At 45.6% G+C, this 16,309-nt stretch overlaps 1 protein-coding gene across 1 annotated transcript in view; it reads right to left on the bottom strand.

Moving 5' to 3' along the window:
• The window catches only part of LOC126095701 (uncharacterized), a 230,695-nt gene that overhangs the window by 38,015 nt on the left and 176,371 nt on the right, over positions 1-16,309 (bottom strand). The window contains exon 10 of the mRNA XM_049910453.1: positions 10,391-10,718. Coding sequence (XP_049766410.1) covers positions 10,391-10,718 — 328 coding nt within the window. The remainder of the gene's footprint in view (positions 1-10,390; positions 10,719-16,309) is intronic.

Below are 16,309 nucleotides of genomic sequence, written 5' to 3' on the forward strand. Positions count from 1 at the left end.
ATGATCGTGGGTGAGCAGCACATATTATTCCTATAGTAGGTATTTTGAGAAATGTAGACTTTCTTTCTTAAAGACGAGTTACCGTAGAACACTAATCCACATGACGCTATAGGTTGAAAATCTGAGAATAATGTCGACTTACTGATTTGGCTCTGTCAAAGATCTATAATGATTCAAAGTGTAAAGGTGCTGAACTAAGTTGTTTTAGGAGTTCCAAAATGTGCTTTTTCCAGTCTAAACTGTCATCAGTATGGACACCTAAGAATTATAAAGATCTATTATCACCTCTTGAACAATTCTTCAAAGAATTTTGCGTTTTAACTACTCTTTCCACTATTTATATTCACTTATGACATTATTTATAGGTAACTGATAACCACTTGCATGCACTGTAGTGCTGGCTTCGCTTTTTCGTGACTTACAACAGCGAAAAATGGTCGCACATATTCCATAGTGGGTTACCAATTACCACCATGCGAAATAACTCACGAATGGTCCCCATAGAGCCTCTGCTTGTGTCCTAACAGCGACTGTTGGCATTTTAGTGCCAAAAAAGTCTGAGAAGTTTACCGTCGCTGGTCTTATGAAGCTGTAAGAAATACAATATGTCGATGTACCCACTGCTCAGATAAATTTGTCTAAAACTCGAAGAGTTACACAGCTTCTCTATATTTTAGTTTTCTACAATTTTAGTGAGATGACGTGGGAGCAGACCAGAAGAATTTTAATGAGATTAACAAGGTACACACACTCCTGGAAACTGAAATAAGACCACCGTGAATTCATTGTCCCAGGAAGGGGAAACTTTATTGACACATTCCTGGGGTCAGATACATCACATGATCACACTGACAGAACCACAGGCACATAGACACAGGCAACAGAGCATGCACAATGTCGGCACTAGTACAGTGTATATCCACCTTTCGCAGCAATGCAGGCTGCTATTCTCCCATGGAGACGATCGTAGAGATGCTGGATGTAGTCCTGTGGAACGTCTTGCCATGCCATTTCCACCTGGCGCCTCAGTTGGACCAGCGTTCGTGCTGGACGTGCAGACCGCGTGAGACGACGCTTCATCCAGTCCCAAACATGCTCAATGGGGGACAGATCCGGAGATCTTGCTGGCCAGGGTAGTTGACTTACACCTTCTAGAGCACGTTGGGTGGCACGGGATACATGCGGACGTGCATTGTCCTGTTGGAACAGCAAGTTCCCTTGCCGGTCTAGGAATGGTAGAACGATGGGTTCGATGACGGTTTGGATGTACCGTGCACTATTCAGTGTCCCCTCGACGATCACCAGTGGTGTACGGCCAGTGTAGGAGATCGCTCCCCACACCATGATGCCGGGTGTTGGCCCTGTGTGCCTCGGTCGTATGCAGTCCTGATTGTAGCGCTCACCTGCACGGCGCCAAACACGCATACGACCATCATTTGCACCAAGGCAGAAGCGACTCTCATAGCTGAAGACGACACGTCTCCATTCGTCCCTCCATTCTCGCCTGTCGTGACACCACTGGTGGCGGGCTGCGGAAGACGGCCTAACGGTGTGCGGGACCGTAGCCCAGCTTCATGGAGACGGTTGCGAATGGTCCTCGCCGATACCCCAGGAGCAACAGTGTCCCTAATTTACTGGGAAGTGGCGGTGCGGTCCCCTACGGCACTGCGTAGGATCCTACGGTCTTGACGTGCATCCGTGCGTCGCTGCGGTCCGGTCCCAGGTCGACGGGCACGTGCACCTTCCGCCGACCACTGGCGACAACATCGATGTACTGTGGAGACCTCACGCCCCACGTGTTGAGCAATTCGGCGGTACGTCCACCCGGCCTCCCGCATGCCCACTATACGCCCTCGCTCAAAGTCCGTCAACTGCACATACGGTTCACGTCCACGCTGTCGCGGCATGCTACCAGTGTTAAAGACTGCGATGGAGCTCCGTATGCCACGGCAAACTGGCTGACACTGACGGCGGCGGTGCACAAATGCTGCGCAGCTAGCGCCATTCGACGGCCAACACCGCGGTTCCTGGTGTGTCCGCTGTGCCGTGTGTGTGATCATTGCTTGTACAGCCCCCTCGCAGTGTCCGGAGCAAGTATGGTGGGTCTGACACACCGGTGTCAATGTGTTCTTTTTTCCATTTCCAGGAGTGTATTATCACCTCTCGACAATTCTTCAAAGAATTTGGCATTTTAACTACTCTTTCCACTATTTATATTCACTTATGACATTACTTAAAGGTAATTGATAACTACTTGCATGCACTGGAGTGCTGGCTTCGCTTTTTCGTGACTAACAGCAGCGAAAAATGGTCGCACATATTCCATAGTGGGTTACCAATTACCACCATGCGAAATAACTCACGAATGGTCCCCATAGAGCCTCTGCTTGTGTTCTAACAGCGACTGTTGGCATTTTAGTGCCAAAAAAGTCTGAGAAGTTTACCGTCGCTGGTCTTATGAAGCTGTAAGAAATACAATATGTCGATGTACCCACTGCTCAGATAAATTTGTCTAAAACTCGAAGAGTTACACAGCTTCTCTATATTTTAGTTTTCTACGATTTTAATAAGATGACATGGCAGCAGACCAGAAGAATTTTAATGAGATTAAGAAGGTACATATTTCGTATAAAAGTGGTACCATGTAGAAGCATGCGATATCGAGAATTCGTCTGTTAGTAGTGAGATGTGTTAGGATGGTGCGTAAGTTCGAGTCGTTTTCACTTTGCATTTGGTATTCCGGTTTCTACCCGCCAGGGTAGCAGAGAGCACTAATGCGCTGCTTCCTGGATCCGGGTAGGCGCGCCAGCCCTGGATCGAATCTGCCCGGCGGATTAACGACGAGGGCCGGTCTGCCAGCCAGCCTGGATGTGATTTTTAGGCAGTTTTCCACATCTCGCTAGGTAAATACGTGGCTGGTCCCCAAGATCTGCCCCATTTACACGACTCGCAGACATTTGAAGACGTTCGCACTATTTCATGGGTTACACTAGATGCAGACAGCTGAGGTACACTAATTCCGTCCCGGGGGAGGGGGTCGAGATGGCTGCAGGAAGGGTCTCCGGCGACCCTCTGCAACTAACGCTGCCTAAGCAGTAGTAACACGGCCGACTACGCGCGACGCGGGACAAAGGCCCCAACAAAGAAGGAAAATTTCGTATTCCGGTTGCTATGCATTTATTTACCGACTGTCATATTTTATTTCAAGTTCACTGTTGCTCCAGAATGAGATTTTCACTCTGCAGCGGATTGTGCGCTGATATGAAACTTCCTGGCAGATTAAAACTGTGTGCCCGACCGAGACTCGAACTCGGGACCTTTGCCTTTCGCGGGCAAGTGCTCTACCATCTGCGCTACCGAAGCACGACTCACGCCCCGTCCTCACAGCTTTACTTCTTCCAGTACCTCGTCTCCTACCTTCCTAACTTTACAGAAGCTCTTCTGCGAACCTTGCAGAACTAGCACTCCCGAAAGAAAGGATACTGCGGAGACATGGCTTAACCACAACCTGGGGGATGTTTCCAGAATGAGATTTTCACTCTGCAGCGGAGTGCTTGGGTAGCGCAGGTGGTAGAGCACTTGTCCACGAAAGGCAAAGGTCCCGAGTTCGAGTCTCGGTCGGGCACACAGTTTTAATCTGCCACGAAGTTTCATATTTCACTGTTGCTATTTGAGTTTTCATATTATCACTGTATCGTATTGTACGTTAACCAGGGACCTAGAAACGACGGAGACGCTCCGTCCCCGCCGCAGCCGCAGTGGTCCACAACCCCACGACGACTACCGCAGTCCACTTCACCCCCCACCCCCCGCCGCCGCCCCGCCCCACACCTAGGGTTATTGTGCGGTTCGGCCCTCGGTGAACCCCCCAGGGAACGTCTCACACCAGACGAGTGTAACCCCTATGTTTGCGTGGTAGAGTAATGGTGGTGTACGCGTACGTGGAGAACTTGTTTGCGCAGCAAGCGCCGACATAGCGTAACTGAGGCGGAATAAGGGAATCAGCCCGCATTCGCCGAGGCAGATGGAAAACCGCCTAAAAACCATCCACAGGCTGGCCGGCTCACCGGACCTCGACACAAATCCGCCGGGCGGATTCGTGCCGGGGACCAGGCGCTCCTTCCCGCCCGGAATGCAGATGGTGAGTGGAGCTGTGAACGCTAGAAAATGGAGTGTCAAGTGGAGAAATCAGTACATTTTCGACTTACTCTACTGTTCGAGTTCAGTGGAGGGGAGACAGCACCGGCGGCAGGCAGAAATGTGTGCGGATAATGCAGTTGGACAGTTCTTCTTTTGAGGAGGACCGTTTTGACATTAGTGACTCTCCACAGAAGACCTTGGGGGTCAGATGAAAATCGTTTAAACGCATTAATCCACAATGAGCCACGTCGGTGTAGTCGAGAACTGGCAAGTGTGAAGGACGGTGATAATTTCATCAAAGCGCGACATGTGCATGCGATGGGGAAGATTCTGAAATCAGGGGTGTGGGTACCACATGCTCAAAGCCAAAATCACAAAAAGGAGTAGGTGGACATTGTGCATCTCCGCTTGCTCTTCATCAATTGGCTCGTGAACAACACCGATCGTTCTCACCCTGCTTCGTTACTGATGACGAGAAACGATGTCTCTATGCTAACTTAAGGAAAAGAGCGATGGGGAAGATTGTGAAATCAGGGGTGTGGGTACCACATGCTCAAAGCCAAAATCACAAAAAGGAGCAGGTGGACATTGTCCATCTCCGCTTGCTCTTCATCAATTGGCTCGTGAACAACACCGATCGTTCCTACCCTGTTTCGTTACTGATGACGAGAAACGGTGTCTCTATGCTAACTTAAGGAAAAGAAAGCAATGGTTGAGCCCAAACAATGCAGCAACCCTCCGGACAAAGACCTGCCTGCACGCATCCACAAAAGAAAGTGTTATACACCTGGTGCGACGGCGACGGTGTGGTGTACTACGAATTGCTTCCTCGAGGTATAACCATCACTTCTGACATTTTCTATGAACAACTGAAACGTCTTTTCAGACGCAATACATGAACAACGACCAGCAAGACTGCGTGAAGTGATGCTACTCACCGATAAAGCCGTCGGCACACGGACCGTGCTGTCGAACGTTAACGTTGAGCGTGCAAAGTTCAACGTGCTGCTGGACGCTCAGGAACGATGCGACTTGTGCATACGGCACGTGGGCCCCAACATGGTATACACGATCGAAACGCACTCCAGCAGCAGTTGAGGGATGTTTCTAGCTCGTAAATCACACTATTTACTCAACAGGCGCGCGTAAAATTCCCACGTTAGATCTATTAAAACGCACATTTCCTCCATCGTCCACGAAAAGGAAAGTACCATGTCCAGTCAATAAGGACACAGGCTTATAAAAGTTCCTTCGTAAACAGTGCGGTACAAATTTGGATTACTTCTCCGCATAACATAAACATTATTTCAACATTCCCACATGTTAGTGAAACCCCAAGGTCAGTTTTACTTGATCACTGTTCCTACCCAGTAGCAGAATCTTTGCAACATGTGAAGTACGAGGCGTAAAAGAAAAGGGAGCAAAATATCTTTATACAAGTAGCGCAAGCTGTCCTGCAGATTAAGCCAATCGAACAAAGTCACCCCTCAAAAAGAGGTGAACTTATATTTACATAACACCAAATATTATTGCGTATACTTATGTTGTTGTTGTGGTCTTCAGTCCTGAGACTGGTTTGATGCAGCTCTCCATGCTACTCTATCCTGTGCAAGCTTCTTCATCTCCCAGTACCTACTGCAACCTACATCCTTCTGAATCTGCTTAGTGTATTCATCTCTTGGTCTCCCCCTACGATGTTTACCCTCCACGCTGCCCTCCAGTACTAAATTGGTGATCCCTTGATGCCTCAGAACATGTCCTACCAACCGATCCCTTCTTCTGGTCAAGTTGTGCCACAAACTTCTCTTCTCCCCAATGCTATTCAATACTTCCTCATTAGTTATGTGGTCCACCCATCTTATCTTCAGCATTCTTCTGTAGCACCACATTTCGAAAGCTTCTATTCTCTTCTTGTCCAAACTGTTTATCGTCCATGTTTCACTTCCATACACGGCTACATTCCATACAAATACTTTCAGAAATGACTTCCTGACACTTAAATCTATACTCGATGTTATATTAAACTAATAATAAAGTATCTGAACCTAAAAAAAACGCGAATTTTAGGAAAAAAATTGGTAGTATGAAGACGCGAACCACCGCCCTACCGAAGAACTAATTACTGTACACAGACGCAACTTTTTTTTAATTCGCCAAAAAACGGTAACAAAATGGCTACAATGAAATGACATAAAATAAATAAGGTGACAGACAATTGCAGTCATAAATTACAGCATTCAAAAAATGAGTCTTTAGCAGTAGCACAATTTAGCACCTTCACTGTCACCGTCAACTGGTGGCAGTTCAGTATGCACATTTTCTTCTTCTGCAGCCTGAGGTTCCTCATCATCATTCCCCAGACCCACATTAATCATTCAGTAAATCCTTGATGTGTGTTCCTTCCAGGGTAAATTACGTGGACAGACGAGAAGTCCCGAACAGCGACATCGAAAAATATTTCACTGCCTTGCTACTTTTGTCAGTTACAGCCTTCTAAACGCATCTATAGGGAGTGCAAGATCTTCCTTTATATCAGACACCAGATGTTTCTTGCCATATTCTTGTATCTGCTGTACTACTGACTTATTTTTCATGTGTGACTTGCAGGTGAGGTTAGGGTCGGGAACGTGACCCAACCCATTCCCTCTCTACTAGGAATCCAGTGCCTAACCTATACCCATTCGGTTGAAGACAATTCGGATCATGTTACCATATTTCTTATTGTGATTCTGATATGTAAGTATTTTCTCGAATTCATTTTCCGTATACATCTTGTATTCAATATGTTCATCGCTCCAGATATTGTTAAAAACATAACTTGTATATTTGCCCATTAATCAAATCACTGCGTTATTTTTTGCCTGAGGGTAGTAACTTTCCTCTGGTCTGAAGAAAATGTTAGTCGGTACATTGTTTGTTGATGTTCTTGTTATTGGAGCAATTTTCTCCCTGTTCCACCTCCAGTTAATAATCCGATCACCACATGTGTAACGATGAGGCACACTATCAACGAGGTTGCATTTACTGCAGAGGTTAGTGTCACTTAAACCGATGGCAAAGAGACGCTCATTAGTGCTGGTGATGTTATTGACTACCTTGTACCACGCTGTTCTCACGTCAGACGAAAGAACATCACTACTGATGTTTTTCCAGACCACATTCTATGCTATTCCAGCATATTTAGTTTCTATGTTATTTTTCCTTTCATGTTTCCGTCTTTCAGCTAAAATCGCTTTTGCTGTAACGTTTTTTGAGTTTAAAAGCTTTTTACTGAGATAACTTAGTTCAAGATAATACTCCCTAATGTGTTTCAGCTTAAAACTAATTTTTTGTATATTTATCGGCGGCTCTACACTTTCTGGCCTGACAATATAGTATAGTTTTGCTGTAATGCACCCTGGATCATTACACATTATGCTCCATGTTCGTTTGACATACATTGCCATCGCTTTACACTTGATGTCGGTTAGACCCATTCCTCCATTGCTTGGATCCAAAACTGCTGTCTTCACCGGCACTCGAAACAATTCCCCTTTCCACAAGAACTTTGCTAAGGTGGACATGATCGTCTTCGCCACCATTGATGGAATGGGGAGAACCTGTGCTATGTAGTAGGCCTTGGATAAAATATACGTGTTGATAAACAGTATTCTCTGGAACTGGTCTATGCTACGTTGACAGTTTTCAATCAAAGCTCCCTTGATTTTCCTTGCCACCTCCCGCCAATTTATTGCTATCGTTTTTAAAAGGGACGTTGTCAATGCCACTCCAAGAGCTTTGTGTTCAGTAACATGGTTCGCCCACTCAATGCGCAGGTTAGCGAGCCGCTTTATATTTAGAAATTTACTTTTATTTTCATTTACCCTCGCACCTGACGCGGAACAGTATTTTGCAAGTATCATCTCTAGTTGTGTCACATCTGTTTGGTCTCTGATGATTACGCCTACATCGTCCGCGTAAGCACCTACCACGGTCTTTGTTCCTTGAATGGTAATGCCTGTCATCCTGTGCTGTCTCAAGAAAGGTTCCAGCTATATAACGAACAGGAGCATGGATAAGGGGCTTCCTTGGGTTGCACCCCTTTTTATTTCAATTTTTTTTGTCAGTTGACAGTTAACGGAGATTTGTGCAGTAACACCCATTGCCATGTTCTTGATGATGCCGATGGTTTTTGGCAGGAAGTCCATTCGGCGCATTGTCTCTATCAGGTATTTGTGATTAATTTGATCAAATGCCTTATGGAAGTCTATGAAAAGCAGTTCACATTTTATCTTACTTGCCTGCGCTAGCGCAATGACATCGCGATACAAAGCCGCAGTTTGTAAAATCGTCCTTCTAAAAGCACAAGATTGCTGTTTGCCTATGATGTTAGCAGTGAATGGTGTAAAGCGCTTGTTAATTACTCGAGCTGTAATTTTATAATCTGAATTTAAAAGCGAAATCGGCCGTAGGTTGTTTATTTTTTTGCAGCCTCTGTTCTTCGGGATCAATACGATTTTGCATTGTTTGAACTCTGCAGGCACTGGCTTTCCTTGTCAGACTTCATTGACAATTTCGGTGAACTTTTCTCCTATTAGGGTCCAAAATCGTTTATAGAATTCAATGGGCAGTCCGTCAGGTCTTGGAGATTTTCGAGCAGGGGAGCTGCACACGATTTCTAATACGTCTTCCTTGGTGATGTCCGAAGAAATGTTCTCATCATCATCTCGCGATATTCGTGGAAGATATGTACCAAAGAGCTCATCGTGTTCTTCTTCGTTTGTTTCCCCTGACGCATACATACGTTCAAAGTACGCCGAGATCTCTTTAATTATTTCCTTCTGGGTGGTGATTATGGTACAATCATCTATTTGAACTTCTTCTATTCTTGGCGTGTCTGACAAGGTAGTACAATGCAGCAGTCTCATCTTCAGTGACTGACTTTGCTTTGGATTTTATTTTAAGTCCCCCCAGTTCCTTACGTTTCAGACTTATTAACTTTGCTTTTATTTTCTTGGTGTCCTTTAATCGCGTAGGAATTGCATCTGTCTGATCGTAGAGGTCCCTGAGCACGCTGTAGTAGAATTCTACAGTCTGTTTCCTTTCTCTGGCCATATCTATACTAAAAGATATTAAAACTTTCCTTAGCTTCGGTTTCGCTCGTTGGGACCACCATTCAGTCACACTTGGAACGTTGTTCAGTGAACGGAGACACATTTCCCAAGCTCTGGTTAGGGCATCTTCTAAGTCCTCTTCTGATAATAACGATATATTTAGATTCCACTGGCTTCTTACTCTACGCTATACCAACAACAACGTTGCCCTACCAAAGAACTAATAACTGTACAATGACTCTACTCATTACGCTAAACCAACAACAAGGTCCTTGTGGTTGATCATATTATGTTACGTTATGCTGAAAACGTTAGCTAGTTATGTTCCTAATTGAAATTTATCTATAACAAATTGTAGCAAGAACAATGCGTTTTGGGTGGATCTTTAGTGTGTCGCTGCCTTCAAATAGCCTACCCCCATAATATGCAAGTTGCATAATTATTTTGCTACGAATATGATGTTTCTCATTATTTTATTGGAACGAATCACACAATTAAGAACGGGTTTCCAATGATTCACAATTTTATGGTGCTCAGAAACGGCATATATACATACAGGCTAGAATGAATGCCAATATGGCGCCTCAGAACTCTGTACTGAAGGGAGCCGGCGTGCGTGTGACGTAGGTGGCGTTGTGCCATCTCTTTGGACAACGCTCAGACGCACGCTCAGAATATCTGACATGCCAGATATTGCTCTGCAAGTTCGGAAAGACTCCCGAACGTGCTGTTCCACACTCGTTCGGATGCACGGTCCGTGTGCCGACGGCTTAAGACCCTCCCGCATTCCCCTAAACTGACAAAAAACGCTCTTGCCCCCTCAGATTTTCACCTTTTCCAGTCTCTATAGAACAACCTTCAGGGAACTTCCTTTCCGGATGAAAATGCGCTCCGAATAAACCCACGTCAATTCTATTGTCCCGGAATCGAAAAGTTGCCCCAGCGTTGGCAGGCTGTTGTAAATAGTGGAGGAGAATATACTCGTATCATTGATGAGTAAAATCTCTATCTTTTGTGTTTATCAAACTTAGGGAAAAACGCTACGAACTTATGCACCAACCCATACTTCATATTGTGTGATTATTTACACTTTTGCCAGTTACCGGAGGACATCACGCTTCCTCTCCGTGAAACGTGATGAGTTCCGCCGTGCTTACCTCGTGTGACAACTGGAGGAACGTTGAGCGCGGGTCATCGATGGCGCCGCATTCGATGCCGAAGGCGCAGCAGCCGATGGCATCGGTGGCGAACCGCGAGCAGACGCACATGAGGTCGAAGTCTCTCCAGCCGACATCTTCTATCCGCTGCGACAGCGCGTTCTGCATGCGTAGGCCGCACTCTTCCAGTAGGAAGGACACCTTCCGCGTCTTCTCCGTTACGAAGGCCTTCGTTAGATGTCCCATGACCTCGCGCCAATGGCGGTCATCAACATCCAACAGGTTCCTCCAAATGGGATCCATAGCATTGCCTTTTATACGGGCGCCCCTGTGTGACAGTAAACCAAACTATTACGCAGAATGGCATTGCCATAAATGCAGAATATAAGACGACATAGCCACACGTCTAATATAGAGTGTGTGTCAGGAAGTCCTTTCTGAAAGTATTTATATGGAGTGTATTGAAGTGAAACATGGACGAAAAATAGTTTAGACAAGAAGAGAATAGAAGCTTTCGAAATTTGGTGCTACAAAAGAATGCTTTAGATTAGATGGAGGTACTGAATAGAATTGGGGAGAAGAGGAATTTGTGGCGCAACTTGACCAGAAGAAGGGATCGGTTGGCAGGGAAAGTTGTATGGCATCAAGGGATCACCAATTTAGTATTGGAGGGCAGCGTGGAGGGCAAAAATTGTAGAGGGAGACCAAGAGATGAATACACAAGGATGTAGGTTGCAGTATGTACTTCGAGATGAAGAAACTTGCACAGGCTAGAGTAGCATGGAGAGCTGCATCGCACCAGTTTCTAGACTGAAGACGACGACAACAACAACAACAACAACAACAACAACAACAACATGTCTGCGGGATCCATGGTGACTTTTACAGAGGAGACTTTCACTCTCCAAGAACGTTACAATTCTTGAACATAAAACATGTGCTATAATTCTACAAGAAATCGACGTCAACGATATACGCCTATATTTGTGTGCCTTGCAGCCCTTTCGAAAAGTGAATTACCTGCACTTTTTTTACCAGGCACTTGATACCCTCCGTGACTGCAGCAGTCTAATGCTGCTACAAAAGTTATTTCGCATAATCTTTGTAGAATCTTGAAGGTATCTCGTCTGGTGCTGATCCTACTACTAAGCGAAAGCGGATGCTTTCGTATTCCGTGATCGGTTACCTCTGTATTTGCTGTGTCGACGCTCTTACGATGACTGAAAGGAGGTAACGCGTTACTATCTTCCACGGTGAAACAATTTCGGAAGATCAAACTCACTATTTCGGTCTCTGTCTGTTACCTTCCGTTTTGGTACTAGTATGGTGGCTGACAATGGAACAAGTATCATTTACCGACCTTTATGAAACTTGGTGGATTTGTAGAGGGAACTAAATAGGGTAATGTGTATTTTTTTGTTTGTACAAAATTTAACTGTTAAAGGGTAAAACACATCCCGAAAGCTATCTTGAAGTTTTAAGTTTAGAAGGAATATCTTCGAAACAATGACACACGAAAAACATTTTTTTATATAAAAGTTGATACGAAATTAATGTTCTTGAGAACACTGCAATCAATTTCTATCATAATTTGCAATTTTACACATTACCCCACCACCATTAATTAAGTTAAAAGAATGAGAACTATTGTTTCTGAAGTACCATTTTGGAAACTAAACAGTACACAATATCCTGTCAGAGTATTTTCAACATACACAATTAAAATATCTAAAAATTAATTTCTTTTCTAATTATTTACTTTACATATTTTTTTGCCTATTGAATTGGTATTTTAAGTTTTCCATTCTTCTCTTTTAGTTTACCATTTCACGTACGAGTATTTTATTAATTGAAAATAATGAATTACTCATTATTGTGACAGATAATAATTACAATGATGAAAATCTGTGAGGAAACGTTAAAACATAACCTTTTTTATTTTTCCAATGTGCACATACGACGAACAAAAATTCTTCATGTAATATACACGACAGAGAAGATAATATAGAATAATATTCAGCACCATCTTAAACTGTCACGAATAATTCCCTAAATATCAAAAATTGTTCAAATGGCTCTGAGCACTATGGGACTTAACATCTATGGTCATCAGTCCCCTAGAACTTAGAACTACTTAAACCTAACTAACCTAAGGACACCACACAACACCCAGCCATCACGAGGCAGAGAAAATCCCTGACCCCGCCGGGAATCGAACCCGGGAACCCGGGCGTGGGAAGCGATAACGCTACCGCACGACCACGAGATGCGGGCCCCTAAATATCCTGACTTGTATCAGGCATATTTTACTGCTTTGGTAACCCTTGGCGAAAGGATCTGATTATGTAGTAGTGACTGCAGCTTGATTATATTGTGTCTCTTGATTGTATTGTACTGACATCATAATTATTGAGCTGCACTAGATCTGAAAGTCCTTTCACAAAGTTCTTCCAACATCGTATCCTGCCGGATATAAATAGTCGAGTGCAGGCAGCAACAGACAGAAGCCATTAGGAAGCAGTTCGGCTGTGAGGACAGACGTGGTCCGTGTTCGAATATTCAATCTTCGTAGGTGACGATTCCGGAAGTCTGTTCCTGCTGACAGGAGTCATCTGTTCCTCGCCAGATGTCAGCTTCAGCTCTGGAGGTCGGCCCGAGTTCGGTCGGCACCGTGGCTGACTGACTACAGTGAGAACTTCCAGCAGGACCGGCCGCAGCGCGGTCTCCGTCACAGGCACCGCCGGGGACTGACGCCCGGCCTTCACGGCAACCCGGCCCCACGGCGCGTGGTCCGTCTGTGACGGGACCTCGCGGACATCGCGACTGACGGCTTCCCAGCCGCCGGTGCAGCAGGCGTCGGCAGCCGACCTCATGGCGACGCGGCTCCGTGGGAGTGCCCGTACTGGGGCACCGGGCGGCGCCAAGTTCATCCCAACCACAGGGCATCCTGGCTTCAGCGGAGCACTGGTGGCCTGAGGCTCCCGAGTGCGATCAGCGTTGTGCGCTGCGCGCATTGTCGGAGAATCTACACAGCAGCAGCCAGGCGGAGGGATCCGCAGGGCTGGGCAGCGACAACGATGGAGAAATTGTACAGAAAGTTCAATAAATAATTGTAAAACTCCACGCCGTCTCAGTCTTCGGCGCAGACTGTGGTGTCACCGCCAGACACCACACTTGCTAGGTGGTAGCCTTTAAATCGGCCGCGGTCCGCTAGTATACGACGGACCCGCGTGTCGCCACTGTCAGTGATTGCAGACCGAGCGCCGCCACACGACAGGTCGAGAGACACTTCCTAGCACTCGCCCCAGTTGTACAGCCGACTTTGCTAGCGATGGTTCACTGACAAATTACGCTCTCATTTGCCGAGACGATAGTTAGCATAGCCTTCAGCTACGTCATTTGCTACGACCTAGCAAGGCGCCATTACCAGTTACTATTGATACTGTGAATCATGTACCGTCAGACCGATGTTCACCAATTATGGATTAAAGTTAAGTATTCCAGAAGCTACGTACCTTTTTTTACTAGACTCAACTCCTATAACTGTTCCAGACCTCACGCCAGCCTGCGTGAGCTTAACGCGTGCCTTTCAGCTACCAATCATAGTGGCTTTGCTGTCTTGCCAAGTCACAACACAGACACTGTATCTGCTGCTAACAAGTGGTGCAGAAGTCGTAACAGTGTATTACTGGTTCTCTCTATGATGACAGCCCTTGGGCTCACATCATAGGGTGGCTTGCAGTGTATACAGTAGATGCATAACAGACACAGGCACTATTTTGCTCCTTTTACCGTAATTTAAGGTGCACAGTCGACCATGAGGGCCACCGATGCATACATATCCGTGATCTTCGATGCATACATTTCCATGATCTTACAGTCACGAACATCAACCAAAAAACGTTAAATTCAACATATATTCGTAAATTAAGTGTACTGATGTAGCAGTTGGTAACCCACTGTTTCATTCCATCTCTCACAGACACGCAGTCCGAGGTACACGAAGCACAGACCTCACACACAAAAATTACAGCTGCACTGTTTCAGTTGAGAATTACACATAATGCAAGAAATTGTTGGTCAGCGGTCCTATTGCGTTAGTGCAGGATGGGGAAGGAAGTCGGCCGTGCCCTTTCAAAAGAACCATACCGGCATTTGCTTGAAGCGATTTAGGGAAATCATGGAAAACCTAAATGGTCGGACGCGGATTTGAACCGTCGTCCTCCCGAATGCGAGTCTGGTGTGCTAACCACTGCGCCACCTCGCTCGGTAAAATGGTTGTAAAAAGGTCTACAACATATAACAGTGGCCAATTTTTCGCACAGAAAGACAACAGCGTTAAGAAAGCTGATAGCGTTGAGAAAATATCTACTTCATGTATTCTCCGCAAGACCTAATCTCTCTTATTTTGTCCTTACAGTCATTCGGGCTGCAAGTTTGGGACGGTAGAATTAATCTGCAATCTGTAGCAAATGTTGGTACTCCTAACTTAGGAAGTTTACGTTTCGCGAAAAGATCTGTTTCTTTCTTCCAAGCATTCGCATCATAGCTTCCAAAGAATTTCCTTAACACTTTCCTACTGATCCGCCAGACCGGTAACAAATTCACAATTCTAACAGCACGTCTTCAAATAGCTTCAATTTCTTCCTTTAATTCTAAGCACTCGGGCCATACGCAAGAATGGGTGGTACAAGCGGTCTGGTCACGATTTCAAAACTTTCCTGTTGTACCGTAGTCGACTACTTGCCTTCTCTACAACTAACCGGATATTGTCGAACCACTTGGTACCGTTTCGCAACATTAAGCCGTTATCTTACATGCTATATGCTAACAAGCCGGATTTACAAGGGGGATTCAATAAGTATACTACTGGCCATTAACATTGTTACAGCACAAAGATGACGTGCTACAGATGCGAAATCGACAGGAAGAAGATGCTGTGATATGCAAATGATTAGCTTCTCAGAGCATTCACACAAAGTTGGCGGCGGTGGCGACACCTACATCTTGTAAGGAGCATAAATGCGTACCATCACGTTTCAGCCTTTGATAAAGGTCGGATTGTAGCCTATCCCGATTGCTGTTTATCGAATCGCGACATTGCTGCTCGCGTTGGTCGAGATCCAATGACTGTTAGCAGAATATGGAATCGGTGGGTTCAGGAGGGTAATACGGAACGCCGTACTGGATCCCAACTGCCTCGTATCACTAGCAGTCCAGATAACAGGCATCTTATCCGCATGGCTGTAACGGATCGTGCTGAGTCAACAAGATGGGTACGTTTTCAAGACAAAAAGTACTGCACGAACAGTTAGACGACGTTTGCAGCAGCATGGATTATCAGCTCGGAGACCATGACTGCGGTTACCCTTGACGCTGCATCACAGACAGGAGCGCCTGCGATGGTGTACTCAACGACGAACCTGAGTGCACGAAAGGCAAAACAACATTTTTTCGGATGAAACCAGGTTCTGTTTACAGCATCATGATGGTCGCACCCGTGTTTGGTGACATCGCGGCGAACGTACATTAGAAGCGTGTATTCGTCATCGCCATACTGGCGTATCACCCGGCGTGATCGTATGGGGTGCCATTAGTTACACGTCTCGGTCACCTCTTGTTCGCACTGACGGCACTTTGAACAGTGGACGTTACATTTCAGATGTGTTACGAGCCGTGGCTCTACCCTTCATTCGTTCCCTGCGAAACCCTACATTTCAGCAGGGTAATGCATGACCACATGTTGCAGGTCCTGTACGGGCCTTTATGGATACAGAAAATGTTCGACTGCTGGCCTGGCCAGCACATTCTCCAGATCTCTCACCAATTGTAAACGTCTGGTCAATGGTGGCCGAGCAACTGGCTCGTCACAATACTGCAGTCACTACTCTTCATGAACTGTGGTATCGTGTTGAAATT

The sequence above is a fragment of the Schistocerca cancellata genome, chromosome 8, assembly GCF_023864275.1.
Source record: "Schistocerca cancellata isolate TAMUIC-IGC-003103 chromosome 8, iqSchCanc2.1, whole genome shotgun sequence".
Taxonomy (NCBI): Eukaryota; Metazoa; Arthropoda; class Insecta; order Orthoptera; family Acrididae; genus Schistocerca; species Schistocerca cancellata.